Source organism: Nerophis lumbriciformis, linkage group LG20, assembly GCF_033978685.3.
Source record: "Nerophis lumbriciformis linkage group LG20, RoL_Nlum_v2.1, whole genome shotgun sequence".
Lineage (NCBI taxonomy): Eukaryota > Metazoa > Chordata > Actinopteri > Syngnathiformes > Syngnathidae > Nerophis > Nerophis lumbriciformis.
This window is the reverse complement of record NC_084567.2, coordinates 44,448,210-44,475,950: the sequence shown is the minus strand read 5'-3', so window position 1 is coordinate 44,475,950 and position 27,741 is coordinate 44,448,210. Positions and strand designations below refer to the sequence as shown.

The window sequence follows — 27,741 nt, the reverse complement described above, 5'->3', positions numbered from 1 at the left end:
CCGGTCTGGGTCAGGCATCAGACCCAGTCTGAGTTAGGCATCAGACCCAGCCTGGGTCAGGCATCAGACCTAGTCTGAGTCAGGCATCAGACCCAGTCTGAGTTAGGCATCAGACCCAGCCTGGGTCAGGCATCAAACCCAGTCTGAGTCAGGCAACAGACCCGGTCAAAGTCAGGCATCAGACCCGGTCTGGGTCAGGCATCAGACCCAGCCTGGGTCAGGCATCAGACCCAGTCTGGGTCAGGTATCATGGTCGCTCTAAAGCCAGTCAAATGTTCCTTGCTGTGCTAAACAATTTCATGTCTGATTATTCCCTCAATTTTCATTGCTGATAATTAGCTTCCAACAGACCGGCCATTCTATTTGGCTCCCCATTAAAAAGTGTTCCTTAACTGCCACTTGGATGTTAATTGCTGTCACTTATCTAATATCTCAGCTATCCAGCCCTGAAGGTTGGACCAAAGCAGTTTCCTGCCTGAAGCCAACAAGTCCCCAAAGCAAATCCATACAAATACATTCCAATAGATATTCCAAATAAAATGCAGTACCTTTTGACGGTGGCGACGGTCTGCAGTTTGTCGTCAGCAAATACAGAGTTGAGGGCTCGGTGTAGTCTCTAGAGAACACAAATACAGAGTTGAGGGCTCGGTGTAGTCTCTAGAGAACACAAATACAAAGTTGAGGGCTCGGTGTAGTCTCTGGAGAACACAAATACAGAGTTGAGGGCTCGGTGTAGTCTCTGGAGAACACAAATACAAAGTTGAGGGCTCGGTGTAGTCTCTGGAGAACACAAATACAGAGTTGAGGGCTCGGTGTAGTCTCTGGAGAACACAAATACAGATTTGAGGGCTCGGTGTAGTCTCTGGAGAACACAACTACAGAGTTGAGGGCTCGGTGTAGTCTCTGGAGAACACAACTACAGAGTTGAGGGCTCGGTGTAGTCTCTGGAGAACATAAATACAGATTTGAGGGCTCGGTGTAGTCTCTGGAGAACACAAATACAGAGTTGAGGGCTCGGTGTAGTCTCTGGAGAACAAGCAAGGTTTAGTCCAATTAGGCACAATTCAACTTCAGTTGAACTTCATTGCATGAAAAGTGGAATTGTGTCAAGATTTGATTTGTTCAATTTTGATGACCGAGGCTTTCAGTTTTTGAAAAGCCCACATTTTCTGACATTTTGATATCATCATGATATCAAAAAGGAGCCTTGAAATATCTCCTGAGTCTGTGTGGTATATTAGTGTGTCATAAATGTCATGTGTCCGTCTCTTGCTGGAATAAACACACCTGTGTACGATACTCTCATTTTTGAGTTTCACCTGTATAATCATTTAGCACTTGCAATGTACTTAATCAAGACCGAAAGAGTTCTGCGACCGCTGTTTTGCGTCTTATATTTAGCAGGTTTGAAATGTGCATGCAAAGTGGCACAGTTACGCACAAAGGGCGGTGAGAAAGGAGGCGATTGTGTAAGGGAATATTCCGTCTGTGTGTGTGTACAGTATTTGGACAGTCAGAAATAACACATTTTAGACAAATCATCTATTCAGTAATACAAGTTTTGAATTGTATAACTGCAGGATGGGCTCATTAAAAACTAATTCAATTATTTGTTTTGGGGTCTGCTGGCGTTTGTTTATTTTTCCCTATACGAGATGTGTTACTATAATCTATCTCGCATATGAAAAAAACATCTTGCCTTCCCGGTAAGGTCTATTCAGGTGTACTGGAGAGGAGGCTACGCCGGATAGTCGAACCTCGGATTCAGGAGGAACAGTGTGGTTTTCGTCCTGGTCGTGGAACTGTGGACCAGCTCTATACTCTCGGCAGGGTCCTTGAGGGTGCATGGGAGTTTGCCCAACCAGTCTACATGTGCTTTGTGGACTTGGAGAAGGCATTCGACCGTGTCCCTCGGGAAGTCCTGTGGGGAGTGCTCAGAGTATGGGGTATCGGACTGTCTGATTGTGGCGGTCCACTCCCTGTATGATCAGTGCCAGAGCTTGGTCCGCATTGCCGGCAGTAAGTCGGACACGTTTCCAGTGAGGGTTGGACTCCGCCAAGGCTGCCCTTTGTCACCGATTCTGTTCATAACCTTTATGGACAGAATTTCTAGGCGCAGTCAAGGCGTTGAGGGGATCTGGTTTGGTGGCTGCAGGATTAGGTCTCTGCTTTTTGCAGATGATGTGGTCCTGATGGCTTCATCTGGCCAGGAACTTCAGCTCTCACTGGATCGGTTCGCAGCTGAGTGTGAAGCGACTGGGATGAGAATCAGCACCTCCAAGTCCGAGTCCATGGTTCTCGCCCGGAAAAGGGTGGAGTGCCATCTCCGGGTTGGGGAGGAGATCTTGCCCCAAGTGGAGGAGTTCAAGTACCTCGGAGTCTTGTTCACGAGTGAGGGAAGAGTGAATCGTGAGATCGACAGGCGGATCGGTGCGGCGTCTTCAGTAATGCGGACGCTGTATCGGTCCGTTGTGGTGAAGAAGGAGCTGAGCCGGAAGGCAAAGCTCTCAATTTACCGGTCGATCTACGTTCCCATCCTCACCTATGGTCATGAGCTTTGGGTTATGACCGAAAGGACGAGATCACGGGTACAAGCGGCCGAAATTAGTTTCCTCCGCCGGGTGGCGGGTCTCTCCCTTAAAGATAGGGTGAGAAGCTCTGCCATCCGGGAGGAGCTCAAAGTAAAGCCGCTGCTCCTCCACATGGAGAGGAGCCAGATGAGGTGGTTCGGGCATCTGGTCAGGATGCCACCCGAACGCTTCCCTAGGGAGGTGTCATGGGCACGTCCGACCGGTAGGAGGTCGCGGGGAAGACCCAGGACACGTTGGGAAGACTATGTCTCCCGGCTGGCCTGGGAACGCCTCGGGGTCCCACAGGAAGAGCTGGACGAAGTGGCTGGGGAGAGGGAAGTCTGGGCTTCCCTGCTTAGGCTGCTGCCCCCGCGACCCGACCTCGGATAAGCGGAAGAAGATGGATGGATGGATGGATGGACATCTTGCAATATGCATATTCATGCTTCTGGATAATTGTAGTGTACTAAAAGTAGGTTGTGTTGTCTGGATCACACTTCAAAGAAAAACATATTATATTTGTGTGCTGCATGCCAACAATATGACAACATGTTGGACCATATGATGCCATAGATGTGAAGGGAAAATAGTGTACACAAAATCCTAATTGAAATAAAGCCTTCTGCACCACTTAGATTTACAGCCCCGAAATATTGTTATTGTTTTCATGTGGATGCTCTGCCCTCCACCGTTTGACCAATTAGAAAGTCTGTGAGTGTGTCACATCCAGGTTGCCATCTTGGTCTGGCTACTGCCACTGGTAAAGTTAATAAACATGTCAGACTTAGTCCGTCTAAAAGTTACCTTTCTCAACTTATTCATGACAAAGCCAGGAACAAAACCAGGATTTGTGTCGGGGATTTCTTTGAAAGATGGACACCATTGAAGGCAGAGAAGATTTTCTAATTTCCTCCTTGATAGGTAAGTCAGGCATCTAGGTTTTCTAATGACTTGTAATAAATGGAAATGGACATTTGCTATGTAAACTTTATTGTCCAATACAGTCTATGATCTTGTCTAACAAAGATAGTATGTTCCTGCAACCAATGTTAGCATGCTAGCCCGGTCAATGACACATGGCCATACATGCTAACATATGCTAGTTAGCACGTATGGCCATGTGTCATCCAACTGACAGGACAACATGTATTTAGTACAAATAAAAGCTAAGTGGATATGTGTAGTGTCAGTGCCTAGTTCCTTCTCAATATGCTGAGGAAAAGCTTCCAACATTAGTCATCATGACAATGTGAAAGGTATGGAGGCAAATCACATGATCAAATAATTCCTTATTGGTGTTTGCATATAGTGGACTACATGTACCAAGTTATATGGCAATGTGAAAGGTTTGAAACAGTAGCCTGTAGGCACACCTTGGTCAAATGTCTCCTCTCCAGTGTTGGGCGTACATTAGTCTGCTAAACATGCTCTACTAGTATAACCATTGCTAGTGTTGGTTGTAGTCTTTGTTTTCTGATAGACAATCATGACTATACATTACCTTTTGCACTATATTCATTTATATTATTATGTGTTGTCAACTTTGTACTTTTTTATGTCATTGCCTGAAATAAAAAAATAAAAAAATGAAAAAAATAAAATAAAATGAAATAAATAGTACTGACAATAACCATATGATTGTTGAGGAAAGAATATGAGCCTATACAGAGCATCTATGAGCAGGCAGTTAGGAAAAAAGCTAAGAAAATTATTTCCAACTCACAACACCCACTCTTTCCTGAATATGGAACCCTGCCATCAGGGAGAAGACTCCGGGTCCCACTTTGCAAATTTAACCGCCTTAAATTATCATTTGTCCCAGCCTCCATTAAGCTGACCAACAATGTGCAATAGAATTTTAATACATAGGTTAGCACTTTTTTAGCACATAGCACTTTAGCACATAGCACTTTAGAACTAAGCACTTTAGCACACAGCACTTTATCCATGAGCTCTAGTGCAATGCACATTGGTACTTTATCTTTATCTCCATACTGTAGATTTTATGCCTACATCAAAGTGCCACCTATGTCTATCAAGCTCCATGTTCTGATGTTTAAATGTTAGTTGTATGGTTGTGGTTGTGTCTGTGCTTCTGTTTTTGTTCTGTTGTTTTTGGGTATGTTAAGAAAGCAATGATGCACTGTGCCCAAGACAAAGTTCCCCGCGGGGACAATAAAGTTGAACCTTGAACCTTGAACCTTGTCATATTGTACGCAGGCATGACCTACTTCTTCCTGGAAATAGCCTCATTTCTGCGTTGGTTAGAGATTTGCTATTGACAAAATGCTTGTCTATTCAGCTATTATGGTCCCCAGACCTCAACCCCAAGTAAGAGGCAGTGGAAGTTTGAAGTTCCCTGAAGTGGTCGTGTCCATCCAGCTGGATTTGGCTGCATATCTGGCAACCTCAGCCAAGGAGAGAGGGAGGGGACGACCGTGATTGCAGTACCATTTCTGGCCACATTACTACATATGGCTCCTTTAAGAGGGTAGGCTGCGCTCACCAAGTCCTCATCTCAGGTGTGTTTAATGAGGGAATGTGCACATTCAAAGTTGTACTTGTGAAAAGGTTAAAGCCGTTACAACAACACAATGTCCAATGGACAAACATTGCTATTTATTTGAAGTGATTCCTTCATTTTTAATGGTGACAGGTGAGGTTCTGCCATCACTGGTGAGACAGGTGTGCACACGGCCTCCTGGTGGGACTTCCTTTGCTTTCTACATTTAGAACACACCGAAGGAAGGTGCATCATCAGTCTAATGCACATGTTACTCAGGCATGTTTCTTTAATGCTGACTCATTTCTCTGAATATGTTGTGTGACAGACCTGTGCAGGTTTTATAAAGAACAATATGTGAGCAGAGTGTACCTGGCTGGTGTGCAGCCAGTATTTTAAGCGTGGCTCCTTGACCCTGGGGATGAGCAGCTTGTACACCATGTGTTCCGCTATGGTGGTCAGCAGAGATAAGGCCACACCCACACACAGCATCACAAAGAGGCCGGAGAAATGCTTGATGCCCATCTGGAGCGTCTGCAGGGAGAGAGACCACACAAACAAGTCAAGTCAAACACTTTGATAGAAATAATGTCATGTTGTGATCATGCAGGTTCACCACATTCTAGCTGGGATTGCAATTCAAAACTCTTCAACACAATGACAACATTTATTTGTTATCACTAAGGAATACTGTAGATTACCGCAGGTGGACACAAGAAGCCATGCTAATCGCTAAGCTAGAGCTCTTGAATGTTAACCAAGGTGGGTGGATCGAAATACAGACTGTAACGATACTGTGTCTAGTATCAGTACAGGCGACACTACGTCTAGAATCATTACAGGCGATAATATGTATAGTATCAGTGCAGGCGATACTACGTCTAGGACAGGGGTCGGCAACACAAAATGTTGAAAGAGCCATATTGGACCAAAAATACAAAAACAAATCTGTCTGGAGCCGCAAAAAATTAAAAGCCATATTACATACAGATAGTGTGTCATGAGATATAAATTGAATTAAGAGGACTTAAAGGAAACTAAATGAGCTCAAATATAGCTACAAATGAGGCATAATGATGCAATATGTACATATAGCTAGCCTAAATAGCATGTTAGCATCGATTAGCTTGCAGTCATGCAGTGACCAAACATGTCTGATTAGCACTCCACACAAGTCAATAACATCAACAAAACTCACCTTTGTGCATTCATGCACAACCTTAAAAGTTTGGTGGACAAAATGAGACAGAAAAAGAAGTGGCATAAAACACGTCCTAGAAAGTCGGAGAAAGTTATACATGTAAACAAACTACGGTGAGTTCAAGGACCGTCATAATTAGTAGGACAAAACGGCGCTTGCCAAATACTCGAAATCAGTGACACATGTTTAATATAAACAGTGTGTTTGATAACAATTAGGGAGGTTTGTGTCATGTTTGTCCTCCTACAGAAACCATATTAGAACAAAAAATATATTTTTTCCCCTCATCTTTTTCCATTTTTCATACATTTTTGAAAAAGCTCCAGAGAGCCACTAGGGCGGCGCTAAAGAGCCGCATGCGGCTCTAGAGCCGCGGGTTGCCGACCCCTGGTCTAGAATCATTACAGGCGATAATATGTATAGTATCAGTACAGGCAATAATATATCTAGTATCACCCCGCGACCCCAAAGGGAATAAGCGGTAGAAAATGGATGGATGGACAGTACTGGCGATACTATGTTTAGTATCAGTACAGGCGATAATATGTATAGTATCAATACAGGCGATACTATGTTTAGTATCAGTACAGGCGATACTATGTCTAGTATCAGTACAGACGATACTATGTTTAGTATCAGTACAGGCGATACTATGTTTAGTATCAGTACAGGCGATACTATGTTTAGTATCAGTACAGGCGATAATATGTTTAGTATCAGTACAGGCCATACTATGTCTAGTATCAGTACAGGCGATACTATGTCTAGTATCAGTACAGACGATACTATGTTTAGTATCAGTACAGGCGATATGATGTTTAGTATCAGTACAGGCGATACTATGTCTAGTATCAGTACAGGCGATACTATGTTTAGTATCAGTACAGGCGATACTATGTGTAGTATCAGTACAGGCAACATTATGTCTAGTATCAGTACAGGCAATACTATGTATATTATCAATACAGGCCATACTATGTTTAGTATCAGTACAGGCGATACAATGTTTAGTATCAGTACATGCGATACTATGTCTAGTATCAGTACAGGCGATAATATGTGTAGTATCAGTACAGGCGATAATATGTTTAGTATCAGTACAGGCGATACTATGTGTAGTATCAGTATAAGCAATCCTATGTATAGTATCAGTACAAGCAATACTATGTTTAGTATCAGTACAGGCGATACTATGTCTAGTATCAGTACAGGCGATACTATGTCTAGTATCAGTACAGACGATACTATGTTTAGTATCAGTACAGGTGATAATATGTATAGTATCAATACAGGCGATACTATGTTTAGTATCAGTACATGCGATACTATGTCTAGTATCAGTACAGGCGATAATATGTGTAGTATCAGTACAGGCGATAATATGTTTAGTATCAGTACAGGCGATACTATGTGTAGTATCAGTATAAGCAATCCTATGTATAGTATCAGTACAAGCAATACTATGTTTAGTATCAGTACAGGCGATACTATGTCTAGTATCAGTACAGGCGATACTATGTCTAGTATCAGTACAGACGATACTATGTTTAGTATCAGTACAGGCGATACTATGTCTAGTATCAGTACAAGCGATACTATGTCTAGTATCAGTACAGGCGATACTATGTTTAGTATCAGTAAAGGCGATACTATGTTTGGTATCAGTACAGGCGATACTATGTTTAGTATCAGTACAGACGATACTATGTGTAGTATCAGTACAGGCGATACTATGTTTAGTATCAGTACAGGCGATAATATGTATATTATCAATACAGGCGATACTATGTTTAGTATCAGTACAGGTGATAATATGTGTAGTATCAGTACAGGCGATAATATGTCTAGTATCAGTACAGACGATACTATGTTTAGTATCAGTACAGGCGATACTATGTTTAGTATCAGTACAGGCGATAATATGTGTAGTATCAGTACAGGCGATAATATGTGTAGTATCAGTACAGGCGATACTATGTCTAGTATCAGTACAGGCGATACTATGTCTAGTATCAGTACAGGCGATACTATGTCTAGTATCAGTACAGGCGATACTATGTTTAGTATCAGTACAGGCGATAATATGTATATTATCAATACAGGCAATACTATGTTTAGTATCAGTACAGGCGATACTATGTTTAGTATCAGTACAGGCGATACTATGTTTAGTATCAGTACAGGCGATACTATGTTTAGTATCAGTACAGGCGATACTATGTTTAGTATCAGTACAGGCGATACTATGTGTAGTATCAGTACAGGCGATACTATGTTTAGTATCAGTACAGGCGATACTATGTTTAGTATCAGTACAGGCGATACTATGTTTAGTATCAGTACAGACGATACTATGTGTAGTATCAGTACAGGCGATACTATGTTTAGTATCAGTACAGGCAATAATATGTATATTATCAATACAGGCGATACTATTTTTAGTATCAGTACAGGCGATACTATGATTAGTATCAGTACAGGCGATAATATGTGTAGTATCAGTACAGGCGATACTATGTGTAGTATCAGTATAATCAATACTATGTATAGTATCAGTACAAGCAATACTATGTTTAGTATCAGTACAGGCGATACGAAGCCACGCTGTTGTAACACGTGGCTTGGCATTGTCTTGCTGAAATAAGCAGGGGCGTCCATGGTAACGTTGCTTGGATGGCAACATATGTTGCTCCAAAAGCTGTATGTACCTTTCAGCATTAATGGCGCCTTCACAGATGTGTAAGTTACCCATGTCTTGGCCACTAATACACCCCCATACCATCACACATGCTGCCTTTTACACTTTGCGCCTATAACAATCCGGATGGTTCTTTTCCTCTTTGGTCCACAATTTCCAAAAAACAATTTGAAATGTGGACTCGTCAGACCACAGAACACTTTTCCACTCTGCATCAGTCCATCTTAGATGAGCTCAGGCCCAGCTTAGCGTTTCTGGGTGTTGTTGATAAATGGCTGTTGCTTTGCGTAGTAGAGTTTTAACTTGCACTTACAGATGTAGCGACCGACTGTAGTTACTGACAGTGGTTTTCTGAAGTGTTCCTGAGCCCATGTGGTGATATCCTTTACACACCGATGTGGCTTTTTGATGCAGTAGCGCCTGAGGGATCCAAGGTGTGTAATATCATGGCTTACGTGCAGTGATTTCTCCACATTCTCTGAACCTTTTGATGATATTACGGAGCGTAGATGGTGAAATCCCTAAATTCCTTGTTGAGAAATGTTGTTCTTAAACAATTTGCTCAGACATTTGTTGACAAATCTACAAAATCATTTGGTTCTGTAGGTTAATAATTGTTTTGAGAAAACAATTCAGATTTTCGGCCATGTCATCCTTCATCATTGGCAAAACAGTCGTATTGGCAAACTGTGAAGATTGATTTTGGAACATTTAGACTGAGTGCAGTTCATGTTTGGTTGACCTGCGAGTATTGACTTTATGACAGAAAAATCTGAGAGTCAACAATTGAATGTGAAGTCTAAAGACAAAGAAACTGAAAAATTCAAAGCAGGAAGTGATTTTCAAAAGGAGCATAAAACATTTTTTAGAGCAATCTCCAACCTTGTCATCAAAGTCACCTCACTGGTCGGACCAGAGCAGAACTTGAAATGTTTCCTGGCCCAGTGGGTCAACACAGGGTGTCCCACAGGGCATGATAGCGAGCCCCCTGCTGGTGTCATGTATGAGCAGTTTTTGTGGCTGAGAGTAGCGAGGAGGTGAAGGACATCCCTGGAAGCTAACGTTGCCTCTGGGAACACCAACATTGTCACGCTGCCCAATGACTTAGTTTACCCTCGGACCACTTTTCTCTTTGGCCAAACTCTTCAGTGTGAATGTAAAAGTAAATAAATAACTTGTGTTGGAAAAGACAAAAGCTGATTAGTGTACAACTAAGAACTGCACTTCATATTAATAATAAACTGGCTAAACATGAATCATGTAACTCTCACATGCTCTAAAATGTTGACCTACATCCTGCTTTCTGGGTACTGCCAGGGTGCTAGCATGTTAGCATGCTAACGTTTATTGATAGCATTTCAGCTATTTTCTAACATATGAACCTAAACTGTATGCTCAGTGCCAGAGCTTGGTCCGCATTGCCGGCAGTAAGTCGGACCCGTTTCCAGTGAGGGTTGGACTCCGCCAAGGCTGCCCTTTGTCACCCATTCTGTTCTGAACTTTTATGGACAGAATTTCTAGGCGCAGTCAAGGCGTTGAGGGGATCTGGTTTGGTGGCTGCAGGATTAGGTCTCTGCTTTTTGCAGATGATGTGGTCCTGATGGCTTCATCTGGCCAGGATCTTCAGCTCTCGCTGGATCGGTTCGCAGCCGAGTGTGAAGCGACTGGGATGAGAATCAGCACCTCCAAGTCCGAGTCCATGGTTCTCGCCCGGAAAAGGGTGGAGTGCCATCTCCGGGTTGGGGAGGAGATCTTGCCCCAAGTGGAGGAGTTCAAGTACCTCGGAGTCTTGTTCACGAGTGAGGGAAGAGTGGATCGTGAGATTGACAGGCGGATCGGTGCGGCGTCTTCAGTAATGCGGACGCTTTATCGATCCGTTGTGGTGAAGAAGGAGCTGAGCCGGAAGGCAAAGCTCTCAATTTACCGGTCGATCTACGTTCCCATCCTCACCTATGGTCATGAGCTTTGGGTTATGACCGAAAGGACAAGATCACGGGTACAAGCGGCCGAAATGAGTTTCCTCCGCCGAGTGGCGGGGCTCTCCCTTAGAGATAGGGTGAGAAGCTCTGTCATCCGGGAGGAGCTCAAAGTAAAGCCGCTGCTCCTCCACATGGAGAGGAGCCAGATGAGGTGGTTCGGGCATCTGGTCAGGATGCCACCCGAGCGCCTCCCTAGGGAGGTGTTTAGGGCACGTCCGACCGGTAGGAGGCCGCGGGGAAGACCCAGGACACGTTGGGAAGACTATGTCTCCCGGCTGGCCTGGGAACGCCTCGGGGTCCCAAAGGAAGAGCTGGACGAAGTGGCTGGGGAGAGGGAAGTCTGGGCTTCCCTGCTTAGGCTGCTGCCCCCGCGACCCGACCTCGGATAAGCGGAAGAAGATGGATGGATGGATGGATGGATGAACCTAAAAATCATAGACGCTTAAGTTACTTTTAGTTCATTGCTGCTACAATTCTTGTAAGTTAACTTGTCATGTTAGCTCATACTTGTCAACCCTCCCCATTTTCCCGGGAGAGTCCCGAATTTCAGTGCCACTCCCGAAAATGTCCCGGGGCCACCATTCTCGCGAATTTCTCCCGATTTCCACCCGGACAACAATATTGCTACACCATCCTTCACTGGGCGCCGTTTTCCGGCCGGACAATAATAACGGTTACACCTGGAAGTCAAGCGCGGCAATCAGAACAGAAGAAGAAGAAGAAGACGAAGCAGAAGAACGAAGAAGAGACATGGCGACGACGAGTAAGAAGAAGAAGTACGCTTGCAAGTTCCAAAATGATTGGAAAGAATAATTTCAGTTCATCCACGACAGCTGGAAGGGGAAGTGGTATGATGCCTTGCACATACACTACATCACACTTCTCCATTGAACACGCTGGCCGAACGGATATACTCATTCATGAACAGATATACTCATTCATGAACGGATATACTCATTCATGAACGGATATACTCATTCATGAACAGATATACTCATTCATGAACGGATATACTCATTCATGAACGGATATACTCATTCATGAACAGATATACTCATTCATGAACGGATATACTCATTCATGAACGGATATACTCATTCATGAACGGATATACTCATTCATGAACGGATATACTCACTCATGAACGGATATACTCATTCATGAACGGATATACTCATTCATGAACGGATATACTCATTCATGAACGGATATACTCATTCATGAACAGATATACCCATTCATGAACAGATATACTCATTCATGAACGGATATACTCATTCATGAACGGATATACTCATTCATGAACGGATATACTCATTCATGAACAGATATACTCATTCATGAACAGATATACTCATTCATGAACGGATATACTCATTCATGAACGGATATACTCATTCATGAACGGATATACTCATTCATGAACGGATATACTCATTCATGAACGGATATACTCATTCATGAACGGATATACTCATTCATGAACGGATATACTCATTCATGAACGGATATACTCATTCATGAACAGATATACTCATTCATGAACGGTCAGAGAAGCACAAGGCTGGTCACAGTCCAGTATTATGAGCCACCTTGCTAAATGGAGACCCGAGAATGTAACTTATGCCGAGACAAAGATGGCTATGCTGATAGCTGCAAGCAACATCCCGTTCTCATTTGCGGATGTTTTCAACAATTCTGTGAAGGATATGTTCCCGGATTCAGAGATCGCTCGCCAGTACGCAAATGGCAGAACAAAGGCTACTCAAATAGTGAAAGGTGAGTGTAGAGTGTATAGTGTTGCCACCCGTCCCTTATAATATGGAGTCGTCCCGTATTTTAAGATTCAAGTATTTCTTATTATATATATATATATATATATATATATAATAAAAGAAAACTTGAATTTTAGTGAATTACAGCTCTATATATATATATATATATATATATATATATATATATATATATAGAGCTATATATATATATATATATACACCCCTGTCACGAGCTGTGTGTCTCGTCTCCCCGTATTCCCTCTGCTTCCCTGGCTGCCTCTTGGATCTCCACCTTCCACCTGGACATGGACTTTGACGCCTCTCTCTTTGACGCCTCTCTCTTTGACGCCTCTCTCGACTCTTGGATCTCCACCTTCCACCTGGACACGGACTTTGACGCCTCTCTCCTCCCCTCGACCTCACGTCTGCTCACGGACTTCTGAGCCAGCCTTGCCCCTCTTGGACTTCCACCTCTCGCTCAACACTACCGGTAACACTCATCAGAGAATTGCTACACATAGTCACACACATGCACACCCTTTTGGTTTAGTCACACTCCATACTTTTGTAAATATATATATTAATAATAAATAGAGCTAAAACCTTGTCGCTACTGTCTGTGCCGTCGTACACCCGGAGCACAGTGGTGGCTGTCATCAATTGCAAGCAAGAGGAGCGATTGCAATGACAGTAAGTTTTGACTTTTTGATTATTTTGAGCGTTTCCTATTTATCTCTAGTTTGAAATGTGTCACATTATCATGAATAAGCTGCAAGAAGAAATGAAAAGTAAAAGTGTTAATTCAACTCAACTTCTGGGAGGCTGCAGAGCGACTGGCCTCATCCCTCCAGTCAATCTATTCATTTTGACAACCCTTTGTTGTAATAAAGGCTTAAAAGAGGCTGAAAAGGGGCAGCACAGTCTATATTTTCCTGCCTGTGTCGCATGGCTCTCCTGTTCATGCTGTCTTGTGTTAGTTTGGACACAAACTTATACAAATATGACTATTTCAGAGTAATTACCGTATTTTTCGGACTATAAGTGGCAGTTTTTTTCATAGTGCGACTTATACTCAGGAGCGACTTATGTGTGAAATGATGAACACATTAGCGTAAAATATCAAATAATATTATTGATCTCATTCACGTAAGAGACTAGACGTATAAGATTTCATGGGATTTAGCGATTAGGAGTGACCGATTGTATAGCATGTTCTATATGTTATAGTTATTTGAATGACTCTTACCATAATATGTTATGTTAACATACCAGTTGCTTATTTATGCCTCATATAACGTACACTTATTCAGCCTGTTGTTCACTATTCTTCATTCTAAATGAACACTTAATGTCTAACAATCTCTGTGAACCTTTTCAATCCGGTTTCAGGGCAAATCACTCTACGGAGACAGTCCTCGCAAAAATGACTAATGATCTACTGCTAACGATGGATTCTGATGCGTCATCTATGTTGCTGCTTCTTGATCTTAGCGCTGCTTTCCATACCGTCCATCATAATATTTTATTAGAGCGTATCAAAACACGTATTGGTATGTCAGACTTAGCTTTGTCGTGGTTTAACTCTTATCTTACTGACAGGATGCAGTGCGTCTCCCATAACAATGTGACCTCAGACTATGTTAAGGTAACGTGCGGAGTCCCCCAAGGTTCGGTTCTTGGCCCTGCACTCTTTAGTATTTACATGCTGCCGCTAGGCGACATCATACGCAAATACGGTGTTAGCTTTCATTGTTATGCTGATGACAGCCAACTCTACATGCCCCTAAAGCTGACCAACACGCCGGATTGTAGTCAGCTGGAGGCGTGTCTTAATGAAATTAAACAATGGATGTCCGCTAACTTCTTGCAACTCAACGCCAAGAAAACGGAAATGCTGATTATCGGTCCTGCTAAACACCGACATTTATTTAATAATACCACCTTAACATTTGACAACCAAACAATTACACAAGGCGAATCAGTAAAGAATCTGGGTATTATCTTCCACCCAACTCTCTCCTTTGAGTCACACATTAAGAGTGTTACTAAAACGGCCTTCTTTCATCTCCGTAATATCGCTAAAATTCGTTCTATTTTATCCACTAGCGACGCTGAGATCATTATTCATGCGTTCGTTACGTCTCGTCTCGACTACTGTAACGTATTATTTTGGGGTCTCCCTATGTCTAGCATTAAAAGATTACAATTGGTACAAAATGCGGCTGCTAGACTTTTGACAAGAACAAGAAAGTTTGATCATATTACGCCTATACTGTATATACCTTCATATACATATATACATATATATATACCTATACTGGCTCACCTGCACTGGCTTCCTGTGCACTTAAGATGTGACTTTAAGGTTTTACTACTTACGTATAAAATACTACACGGTCTAGCTCCGTCCTATCTTGTCGATTGCATTGTACCATATGTCCCAGCAAGAAATCTGCGTTCAAAGAACTCCGGCTTATTAGTGATTCCCAGAGCCCAAAAAAAGTCTGCGGGCTATAGAGCGTTTTCTATTGGGGCTCCAGTACTATGGAATGTTCTAGCAGTAACAATTAGAGATGCTACCTCAGTAGAAGCATTTAAGTCCCATCTTAAAACTCATTTGTATACTCTAGCCTTTAAATAGCCCCCCTGTTAGACCAGTTGATCTGCCGTTTCTTTTCTTCTCTCCTCTGCTCCCCTCTATCCCTTGTGGAGGAGGGGTGGGCACAGGTCCGGTGGCCATGGATGAAGTGCTGGCTGTCCAGAGTCGGGACCCGGGGTGGACCGCTCGCCTGTGCATTGGCTGGTAACATCTCTGCGCTGCTGACCCGTCTCCGCTCGGGATGGTGTCCTGCTGGCCCCACTATGGACTGGACTCTTACTATTATGTTGGATCCACTATGGACTGGACTCTCACAATATTATGTCAGACCCACTCGACATCCATTGCTTTCGGTCTCCCCTAGAGGGGGGGGGGGGGGGGGGGGGGGGGTTACCCACATATGCGGTCCTCTCCAAGGTTTCTCATAGTCATTCACATCGACGTCCCACTGGGGTGAGTTTTTCCTTGCCCTTATGTGGGCTTTGTACCGAGGATGTCGTTGTGGCTTGTGCAGCCCTTTGAGACACTTGTGATTTAGGGCTATATAAATAAACATTGATTGCTTGATTGAAAAAATATTGTCTTGACTAAATTGGTGGAGCTGAAATTTCATTTGCACTTTGATTTTATTGAGAGTTAAGAAACAACAACATGTAAATGATTATTTATTATTAATTTAGTTAGAATTTATGTTGGCACTGCATAAATGTTTTTTTTGATCAGTTTTATGAGTCCCTTCTTTTGGTTTCATGGTTGATGTTTTTTATATCATTGGACATGGTTTTCCCGTTCAACTGTAGTTATGATTATTGAATATGATTCAAATCAAGAGTAAGATTACTTACTCAATGTTAATATATGAGTGCGCCCCGGGCACCTGTGTAGTGGAAAAGTTGGGCCCCAAGGTCAAAAATGTTAAGAACCCCAAAGCTAAATCATCATTTTTTGCTAGATTTTCATTTTGCAAAGCATACAGTAAATATATCTTGTCTGTCATGTCTGCTGGGCTGGTGACAGATGCAGAGAGTGAAATTGAACGTTGCTAAATGCTGGCAGTCATAACAGAGCAGGATGTCATGCAGTCATAACAAAATGAAATGTACACCTGCAGCAATTGGAATGTTTGCCACCACTGACAGCATCTAGCAACCAGACTACTGCTGCACTGCTGGGATTCTATCAGTTCACCAAGGGCTGGAACCTTCCATCAGGAATGTAACTAACTGATAACTAATCATTTACAACAAATATTTCATGTTGCTGAACAACACTTACATGTTGAAGTATGATCATGTTCACTACAAAGAACATCAAATGCTCCAAAGACTGTTGCATAGCAGCTACATATTTGAAGATGATATTTGTCAATCCTACCTCATTTTCTATTGCACCACCAACTCATTACCAATGTAATTATACACATTATACAGTTTCACCAACTTAAGAAATAAACCATTTAACAAAATGCATTGGAAAATGTTTTTAAAATTCATTAGAAAGAGACCTACTGTACATTTCCCACTTCCTTGTGGTCCAGATTAGAGGTTCTAACCTTTTTGACCCAGTGCCATTCAAATATTAACACTAAATGAGTAATATGACTCTTGATTTTAATCATATATCGAACCTGCTTACAGTTTAACAGGATACAACCATGTGACACCATGTGTTCATCACAAAGAATATTATCAAGGCTTAGGTCAGGCTGATTACAAAAATAAATGCTGCATGGGAAGGAATCATACAAAACTGATGGACAATACATTTACAAAGTGCTACAAGAAATGCATTTAAATTATGAATAAATAACAACATATGTTTCTGAACTAAACTGTCAATGAAAATGAAAGTGCAAAGGAAAATGAAGCTTCACCACTTTAGTCATCATTTTTGTGCTTAAGAAACTTCTCTCTGACTTCATCTCCAGACTTCTTCTGCTTGTTTGATGTTGTCATTACTGCCACAAGTGGTGGACAAGTGTATTACAACTGAGTACCGCCGCGGCCATACGGACTACAGCAGAGAAACTAATATAACTGGTCAATAACACTGGTCTACATGATATATATTGGATATGCTTTGGTGTAAATTTTGCAAACTTTTATCACATTTATAAACCATCTTTTTTTTCCTGTCTGCAAAAGTTTAATTTCTGGAGACTTTTACTTTAAATTGCAAAAAAAAAAACATGCCCCACCTTCTCTAAAGGTATTAATTTATCTTTTAAAAATGCACACTGATATACACATATATATATATATACATATATATATATATATATACCGTATTTTCCGCACCATAAGGCGCCCTGGGTTATAAGCCGCGCCTTCAATGAACGGCATATTTCAAAACTTTGTCCACCTATAAGCCGCCCCGTGTTATAAGCCGCATCTAACTGCGCTAAAGGAATGTCAAAAAAACAGTCAGATAGGTCAGTCAAACTTTAATAATATATTAAAAACCAGCGTTCTAACAACTCTGTTCACTCCCAAAATGTACGATAATGTGCAAATGTGCAATCACAAACATAGTAAAATTCAAAATAGTGCAGAGCAATAACATCAATAACTTAATGTTGCTCGAACGTTAATGTCACAACACACAAAATAAACATAACGCTCACTTTCTGAAGTTATTCTTCATTCATAAATCCCTCGAATTCTTCTCCTTCGGTGTCCGAATTAAAAAGTTGGGCGAATACGGGATCCAAAATGGCCGGCTCCGTCTCGTCGAAGTCATTGCCTTCCGGAAAGCTCGGACCACAGTTGTGACCGAAATATCCGCCCAGGCATTTACGATCCACTGGCAGATGTTGGCGTATGTCGTCCGGCGCTGTCTCCCTGTCTTAGTGAAGGTGTGTTCGCCTTCGGTCATCCATTGTTCCCACGCCCTTCGCAGTCGTGCTTTAAATGCCCTGTTGACACCAATATCGAGCGGTTGGAGTTCTTTGGTTAATCCACCCGGAAGGACGGCGAGTGTTGTATTTGTGTGCTTCACTTGTTTTTTGACACCATCTGTGATGTGGGCGCGCATGGAGTCGTATATCAACATGGAACACACAAAGGAAATGAAACGTAATACCCGCGCGCTTCTTCTTCTACGGGGGCGGGTGGTTGCTTACCGTAGAAGAAGAAGCGCTTCCTCTTCTACGGGAGCGGGTGCTTACCTTGGCAGTTGCTTACCATAGAAGAAGAAGCGCTTCCTCTTCTACGGGGAAAAAAGATGGCGGCTGTTTACCGTAGTTGCGAGACCGAAACTTTATGAAAATAAATATTTATATTAATCCATATATAAGGCGCACCAGGTTATAAGCCGCACTGTCAGCTTTTGTGAAAATTTGTGGTTTTTAGGTGCGGCTTATAGTGCGGAAAATACGGTATATATATATATTGTCGGAGGCAGATATTTACATATATCCGAATTTAAGTTGTACTTCTTTTATTTCATAGTCATATTTGAAAACAGCTCGTGTTTTCCATTTCTTCTCTTGCTGCTCTGTCTGCACGTAAACTGTGTGTTAACCTTGAGTTCTTTGGAATGTGTTTTGACTAGCATTTGTTTTGTCTACAGAGATGGGACGAGAGAGAGGGTGGTGCGATCGGGAAGACAGACCATTTTGGGAGGCGCAATAGAATGTTCTAGGGTTAGACTGGTCTCAAAATGTATATTGGCAAAGCTTTGAGAATATACAACAAAATACCTATTCTGTCTCTGGTGGTTTTTCAACTCAGCTTTAAGTGTCGGAAAGAACTTGGGAGCGAATTGTGACTTGAATTCTCTGGGAGGAACAACTGGTATATATATATATATATATATATATATATATATATATATATATATATATATATATATATATATGTATATATATATATATATATATATATATATATATATATATATATATATATATATATATATATATATAAGTTGTAATGTTGATGCTATGTGGACACACCTGTGATTGATTGATTGAGGTAACTTTCCCGCTTTTGTTAGTGCACCAATATTACACGTTTTAAAGAAAAACCTTTCTACTTAATTTGTCTGGTCCAAATAAACAGTCACTCACTCTATAGTTACTGTTAATAAACATATTAGGCTATTCATTACATCATTAGGCCAATGATAGCATGGAGTGCTCGTTCCTAAACGAGCGTACATCAGAACCGGCGTTATTCTGGTACAGTGTGACACTTAAATGCAAGACTCCTGGGACCATAACCGGTCCCAGGAGTCTTACTGGGGACCAACATAAAGTCATTGGAGATATCATTCTGACGACTGCTGTGGTGCCCTTGTGCAATGAGCAATGCGGTGGTTCTTCTACTCTTGTTATGGTTTGTGCAAAATATTGTGATATTATTGCAATGCAGTTGACTTTGTTCCCACTCAGATTGTAACCATGGCTCCTGCTTCTCATACAATTACTAAACACATGCACTGTAGAATTGAAGCTTTTACTCAACTTACATCAAATGAGTGGTGCAATTAAGCAACAATGTCTCCTTTGTGAGCAGCAATGAACAATTCCAAGTCTCAATAAGGTTGGACAAGCCATTGTGAGCAAGGAGACACTTTACGAGATCTCAAATGACAGCTGGCAGCTAAAGGTGCTCACTTCTCACAGACAAAACACTACCTGTGATGGACCTCAGAGGGCAGTTGGGACAAAAGTTATGGATGTAAAGCTTAATGAACAGCTGGAGGGTCAGGGGCCAGACGTAGACGTTGTTATTGTACAGATGGTAGCAGGCATGGTGTCCCAAAGACCTTCAATGTGCACAAATACAGATTTTCTTTGGACCTGCTGCAAGAATCTTTTATGACAAATATAACCAACAAGAAAGCAATTGTTCCTGATCATGATATGTTAAGCTGTGCTATAAACCTTTTCTTTGAGAAAACATCAGGAATTTGTAAGTATGACTATTTTATAGTGAACACACTTTCCACATGACAGTAATTGTCTAAGGAGGTTCAAGGCAACTGCACTATTGCCTATTGTTCACAATCATTATGAAAAACATGACGATGGATGTTTTTTTTTTTTAATGCATTCTAAATATTAAATAAATGCAATCTAAAGTCTGCTTACAATTGAGCCTATGGCAGTTGCGCAATTCTGCCTACAAAGCCCTTGAAAAACACCCAAACACCTCCATTGAAGTTTTAGATACATGATGTAAGTATATATGTAATGTCATAACATTCATAATAACATGCAATATATACATGATGTAAGTATATATGTCATGTAGTAACATTCATAATAACATGTAATATATACATGATGTAAGTATATATGTCATGTCGTAACATTCATAATAACATGTAATATATACATGATGTAAGTATATATGTCATGTAGTAACATTCATAATAACATGTAATATATACATGATGTAAGTATATATGTCATGTCGTAACATTCATAATAACATGTAATATATACATGATGTAAGTATATATGTCATGTAGTAACATTCATAATAACATGTAATATATACATGATGTAAGTATATATGTCATGTAGTAACATTCATAATAACATGTCATATATACATGATGTAAGTATATATGTCATGTAGTAACATTCATAATAACATGTAATATATACATGATGTAAGTATATATGTCATGCAGTAACATTCATAATAACATGTAATATATACATGATGTAAGTATATATGTAATGTCGTAACATTCATAACAACATGTAATATATACATGATGTAAGTATATATGTCATGTAGTAACATTCATAATAACATGTAATATATACATGATGTAAGTATATATGTAATGTCGTAACATTCATAATAACATGTAATATATACATGATGTAAGTATATATGTCATGTAGTAACATTCATAATAACATGTAATATATACATGATGTAAGTATATATGTCATGTAGTAACATTCATAATAACATGCAATATATACATGATGTAAGTATATATGTCATGTAGTAACATTCATAATAACATGTAATATATACATGATGTAAGTATATATGTCATGTAGTAACATTCATAATAACATGGAGGAGGAAGCAGGAGACCACTCCATGATGTAAACTTAGGGACACAGGACGTGATCACGGCGCCGCTATGAATAGTTTGTCTGTGTTAGCACTTATAATAACAATATCACTAATATAATAACAATATCACTAATATTTGTTAATATTCATAGAGCAGGTCAGCAGCAGGAAGCATGAAGTGCTCTAAAACTTGCTGGTAGACGGCTGCGTTGACCCTGGATCTCAGGAAACAGAGTGGACCGACACCAGCAGATGACATGGCACCCCAAACCATCACTGATGGTGGAAACTTTACACTAGACTTCAGGCAACGTGGATCCTGTGCCTCTCCTGTCTTCCTCCAGACTCTGGGACCTCGATTTCCAAAGGAAATGCAAAATTTGCATGGTTGGGTGATGGTTTGGGGTGCCATGTCATCTGCTGGTGTCGGTCCACTCTGTTTCCTGAGATCCAGGGTCAACGCAGCCGTCTACCAGCAAGTTTTAGAGCACTTCATGCTTCCTGCTGCTGACCTGCTCTATGGAGATGGAGATTTCAAGTTCCAACAGGACTTGGCGCCTGCACACAGCGCAAAATCTACCCGTGCCTGGTTTACAGACCATGGTATTTCTGTTCTAAATTGGCCCGCCAACTCCCCTGACCTTAGCCCCATAGAAAATCTGTGGGGTATTGTGAAAAGGAAGATGCAGAATGCCAGACCCAAAAACGCAGAAGAGTTGAAGGCCACTATCAGAGCAACCTGGGCTCTCATAACACCTGAGCAGTGGCAGAAACTCATCGACTCCATGCCACGCCGCATTAACGCAGTAATTGAGGCAAAAGGAGCTCCAACCAAGTATTGAGTATTGTACATGCTCATATTTTTCATTTTCATACTTTTCAGTTGGCCAACATTTCTAAAAATCCCTTTTTTGTATTAGCCTTAAGTAATATTCTAATTTTGTGACACACGGAATTTTGGATTTTCATTTGTTGCCACTTCAAATCATCAAAATGAAATGAAATAAACATTTGAATGCATCAGTCTGTGTGCAATGAATAAATATAATGTACAAGTTACACCTTTTGAATGCAATTACTGAAATAAATCAAGTTTTTCAAAATATTCTAATTTACTGGCTTTTACCTGTATATATATATATATATATATATATATATATATATATAATATAAAAAAATATTTAGAGTGCATTAAAAAAATCCATCCCTTGTCATGTAATGATTGTGAACAATAGTGCCACTTGAACCAGCTTGCTTCCAAATATGTTGTATGTTTTTATAATTGAGCAAAATGTTGCTGCCTGACAGTTTTTGTGTTGTTTTTCCTGTTAGTTTTACTTTCCGTCTTGGGCTGTTATTTTTGATCCACTTCCTGTTTTGCTTTTGTCCTGCAGTACCTTCAGCACTGTTGGCCACACCTGCTCTTGATTAGTGATCAGGGAACGTACCTGCCTCTGATCACTAATCGGGAGGCTCCGTCTGCCAGTGTTGCCTTCCTTGCGACACTGCTCCGTTGACAAATGTTCATGGTGTGCCTTTTGATTTTTGATGTTCCCGGTTTAAAGACCTTCATATCTGCACTTTGCCTATCATCTCTGCATCCTGAGGTCATGCCAACAGCAACCACGTGCCATTGTGACAGGCGTCATTTGGTTTTAGACTTAAAATGCATGTTTAAAGCTCCATTGTACATTGAGTGTTGTCAGAAATAAGAGATGTTTGTGGCTAAACAGACCAAGACCAAAGTCTCATTTCCTTATTCCAAGTATGGAGAGTTGGTGCAGCTGCATAAACAAACATTCATCCTTCAACTTCTAGAATAAAGTTTGATGGATAAATGGACTTGCTTTAAACGGTAAATGGGTTGTACTTGTATAGCACTTTTCTACCTTCAACGTACTCAAAGTGCTTTGACACTATTTCCACATTCACCTACTGATGACACAGCATCAGGAGCAACTGGGGGTTCAGTATCTTGCCCAAGGGTACATGGCCACAGAGGAACTGAGGATCGAACCCACAACCATTGGATTGAGCGCCAACCACTGGACCACCTTAGCCATGCTTTATTATCCCTATGACGCAAATGAAATAATTATGCAATCAGCAATGGATTTAGCTTGAAAGCCATCAGATAATCACCAACCAATCATTATGCATGCATGAAGATGATATCTGTCCATTGATTGTTTCAGTTTGTATGACACATATTAAAACAAGCACAGCTTGCACTTGGATGAAGAACAGCAATTAGGTCTTGTCTGTCTTTAAAGACCTCCAAGCCCACTGACAGTGAGTCCACAATGAATGTGTATACAGTATATGTGTCATGTCTGTGTAATCATGTTTTGTTTAGTTATTGGACTCTTTAGTTTATGTCTTTTCACTCCCTTGTCTTGTTTCCATGATTACCCCATTAGTTTCACCTGTTCCACGTTTGGACTCATTGTGCACTCTTGATTGTCACCATAGCAACCCATTAGTTTTCACCTCACGTCACGCACCTGTTTCACGTCTTGAGTCACGCACCTGTTTTCGTTAATCATGTCTGTAGTATTTAAGTTCAGTGTTTTTCAGTTTGTCTTTCTGACAACCTCACCACATTTATGCTCTGTCCATTCTTCCCATGTCCATTCTTCATGCAACTATTTTTGTCCAAGCCAAGTAAGTTTTCGTTCCATGTTTATAGTCTTTTTGTTTTTTCATAGTTTGTTCTCCGCCACTGTGCGTGCTTTTCATTTGTACTTTTTTGCTATAGTCTTTTGGTTTCATAGTTTATTCTCCGCCACTGTGCGTGCTTTTCATTTGATCCTTTTTTTTTTGTATTTATAGTCTTTAAATAAAAAAATGTACTTACATTCCCGTCTCGCCCGAGCCAACTTACTTGCGGAAAAGCGGGTCTGCTGACGACCTACTGTCATGACTTGGTCTTGGGTGTGTGCTTTTCCGGGATGCAACGGAAAGTTGGCTCGGGCGAGACGGGAATGTAAGTACATTTTTTAATTTAAAGACTATAAATACAAAAAAAAAAGGATCAAACAAAAAGCGCGCACAGTGGCGGAGAATAAACTATGAAACCAAAAGACTATAGCAAAAAAGTACAAATGAAAAGCACGCACAGAGGCGGAGAACAAACTATGAAAAAACAAAAAGACTATAAACATGGAACAAAAACTTACTTGGCTTGGACAAAAATAGTTGCATGAAGAATCGACATGGGAAGAATGGACAGAGCATAAATGTGGTGAGGTCGTCAGAAAGACAAACTGAAAAACAATGAACTTAAATACTACAGACATGATTAACGAAAACAGGTGCGTGACTCAAGACGTGAAACAGGTGCGTGACGTGAGGTGAAAACTAATGGGTTGCTATGGTGACAATCAAGAGTGCACAATGAGTCCAAACGTGGAACAGGTGAAACTAATGGGGTAATCATGGAAACAAGACAAGGGAGTGAAAAGACATAAACTAAAGAGTCCTATAACTAAACAAAACATGATTACACAGACATGACAATATGTATGAATATGTATACAGTATATGTATGAATATGTATACAGTATTTGTATGAATATGTATACAGTATATGTATGAACATGTATACAGTATTTGTATGAATATAGAAGCATCCACATATGATGTGAACAATAAGACTTATTTAAGGTTGAGGTTCTTACCTGAGTCACGGCAAAGCTGCGCTTCCCACAAGGCACCACCTTGTACCACTTGTCATGCAGCATGTCCATGAAGCCGTCTGACTTGTACTGACTGACAAGCTCCGAGAAGTTGGAGGTGAGCGGGGAGTTCTGAGGTAGTCCAATCCCGTAGCCTGTTGATAACCATACATGTTTGTTTCATGCCATATTTACTCACTTCTCTTTGGTCTGTAATTGCATTTAGTCAACATGTTTAGTGACTGCAATGCACACATTAGATTGGTTTTAAATCAAAATGGAATTGAATTTCCTGCAGCCAATTAGGTCTCTGCTATTTGCAGATGATGTGGTCCTGATGGCTTCCTCCGGCCAAGATCTTCAGCTCTCACTGGATCGGTTCGCAGCCGAGTGTGAAGCGACTGGGATGGGAATCAACACCTCCAAGTCCGAGTCCATGGTTCTCTCCCGGAAAAGGGTGGAGTGCCATCTCCGGGTTGGGGAGGAGATCTTGCCCCAAGTGGAGGAGTTCAAGTACCTCGGAGTCTTGTTCACGAGTGGGGGAAGAGTGGATGGTGAGATCGACAGGCGGATCGGTGCGGCGTCTTTAGTAATGCGGTCGCTGTATCAATCCGTTGTGGTGAAGAAGGTGCTGAGCCGGAAGGCAAAGCTCTCAATTTACCGGTCGATCTACGTTCCCATCCTCACCTATGGTCATGAGCTTTGGGTCATGATCGAAAGGACAAGATCACGGGTACAAGCGGCCCAAATGAGTTTCCTCCGCCGGATGGCGGGGCTCTCCCTTAGAGATAGGGTGAGAAGCTCTGTCATTTGGGGGGAGCTCAAAGTAAAGCCGCTGCTCCTCCACATGGAGAGGAGCCAGATGAGGTGGTTCGGGCATCTGGTCAGGATGCCACCCGAACGCCTCCCTAGGGAGGTGTTTCGGGCACGTCCGACCGGTAGGAGGCCACGGGGAAGACCCAGGACACGCTGGGAAGACTATGTCTCCCGGCTGGCCTGGGAACGCCTCGGGATCCCCCGGGAGGAGCTGGACGAAGTGGCTGGGGAGAGGGAAGTCTGGGCTTCCCTGCTTAAGCTGCTGCCCCCGCGACCCGACCTCGGATAAGCGGAAGAAGATGGATGGATGGATGGAATTGAATTTGATGCATGTTTTGTACTAAAGCTGTCTTAAAACAATAACTGTGATATTGAGAGCTCACGGCTTCATGAAGTAATTAAATGCAGCGTAGTATACGCTTCCTTTGAGGCCTGTAATGGACATGAAGCAGCATAGGAAGATTTTCACTGGCTGAATGATGCTCTCTGAATGGGCCTCAGATTAACAGGACACTGTGAGGAGTGAAAGCTTAGGAAAGCCAGAAGATTAGGACAGTTAAATGCTGACTGATTGATATTCACAGAGGCGCGTTGTCACTCATACAGTGACACCTTTGAAAAATTGAAATGGATCCTTAGAAAGAAAAAAAAGTGAGGCCCCAACTGAGACTGCTGACTGACTTCAAGAACGTATTAAAGATGAAAACCAAATGAATGAAAATTTCCACAGTATTATAATGAATTGGTGGAGTGAAAAGTGATTTATTTGAACACGTTAAAGCATTCAGTCTTCCTTTACCTTCTATGGCAAATGGCTTCCCAACAGTTAGGGTCTTGCAGTCTGCGTCAATGGAGACCTCGTAGTCCAGCAGAGCTTTGTCCATGATAAAAGCATCCAGTTTCTGGGGATCGGCCCTTCGAACACAAGAGACAACTTCCAGTGTTAGAGTACACACACTGTACTTACTGTACATACTATGCCCACATTACATATACGCCACCAAGTGAATGGCAGCCAATGTGTTCTGATGGTTTTGGTTCAGTTTCTGTTTTGACTTCTGGGCTCCATAATTAAGATGCATTAGTGGGAAGCCCTCAAACCTTAAAATGTGAAAAATGTTTATAATGGAGAAGGATACGTTCACTCAAACTGAACGTCCCAACTTGTACCATTGTTTGTCTCAGCCTGAAGTTCATTGTTAGCACAAATGTTCAAAACATACCTTCGTTTTCAAGATAGCTCTCATTATTCACACGTAGGGGACGGCGTGGCGAAGTTGGGAGAGTGGCCGTGCCAGCAATCTGAGGGTTACTGGGGTTCAATCCCCACCTTCTACCATCCTAGTCACGTCCGTTGTGTCCTTGAGCAAGACACTTCACCCTTGCTCCTGATGGGACTGGTTAGCGCCTTGCATGGCAGCTCCCGCCATCAGTGTGTGAATGTGTGTGTGAATGTGGAAATAGTGTCAAAGCGCTTTGAGTTCCTTAAAAAGGTAGAAAAGCGCTATACAAGTATAACCCATTTACCATTTACGTTGCTCATACCTTTATGAGCTACTGTATGTACAATATAGTGGAAGGAAAGAGAGTGAAGCCTTCTGTCAGTCATCCATTGTTTTTGTGTCTGTGGGTGGAAGCAGGGCGGCTAGCAAGCACATATATTCAAGTGGCAACCTGAGGGCCCAGCAATGACACCAGACTGGCCCATGAGTTCGCTTGAAAAAAACTTGCAAAAGACGAACAGTTTTGCAGCAGATTCCAAAAAACACTAGAGTGCTGTCGTATAGAACAAGTTGGACTAGCTTTTTTGCAGTCGGTCCTCAGAATAGAAGACTCTCAGGAATATACCAAATAAGAATAATAATGAAGAAAGAAG

At 41.5% G+C, this 27,741-nt stretch overlaps 1 protein-coding gene across 1 annotated transcript in view; it reads right to left on the bottom strand.

The window, feature by feature from the left end:
- grin3a (glutamate receptor, ionotropic, N-methyl-D-aspartate 3A) overlaps positions 1–27,741 on the bottom strand; it is a 111,491-nt gene that overhangs the window by 13,864 nt on the left and 69,886 nt on the right. Inside the window, exons 6-9 of the mRNA XM_061980921.2 lie at positions 26,665–26,780; positions 25,053–25,204; positions 5,446–5,607; positions 549–616 (exon numbers count right to left, since the gene is read on the bottom strand). Coding sequence (XP_061836905.2) covers positions 549–616; positions 5,446–5,607; positions 25,053–25,204; positions 26,665–26,780 — 498 coding nt within the window. The remainder of the gene's footprint in view (positions 1–548; positions 617–5,445; positions 5,608–25,052; positions 25,205–26,664; positions 26,781–27,741) is intronic.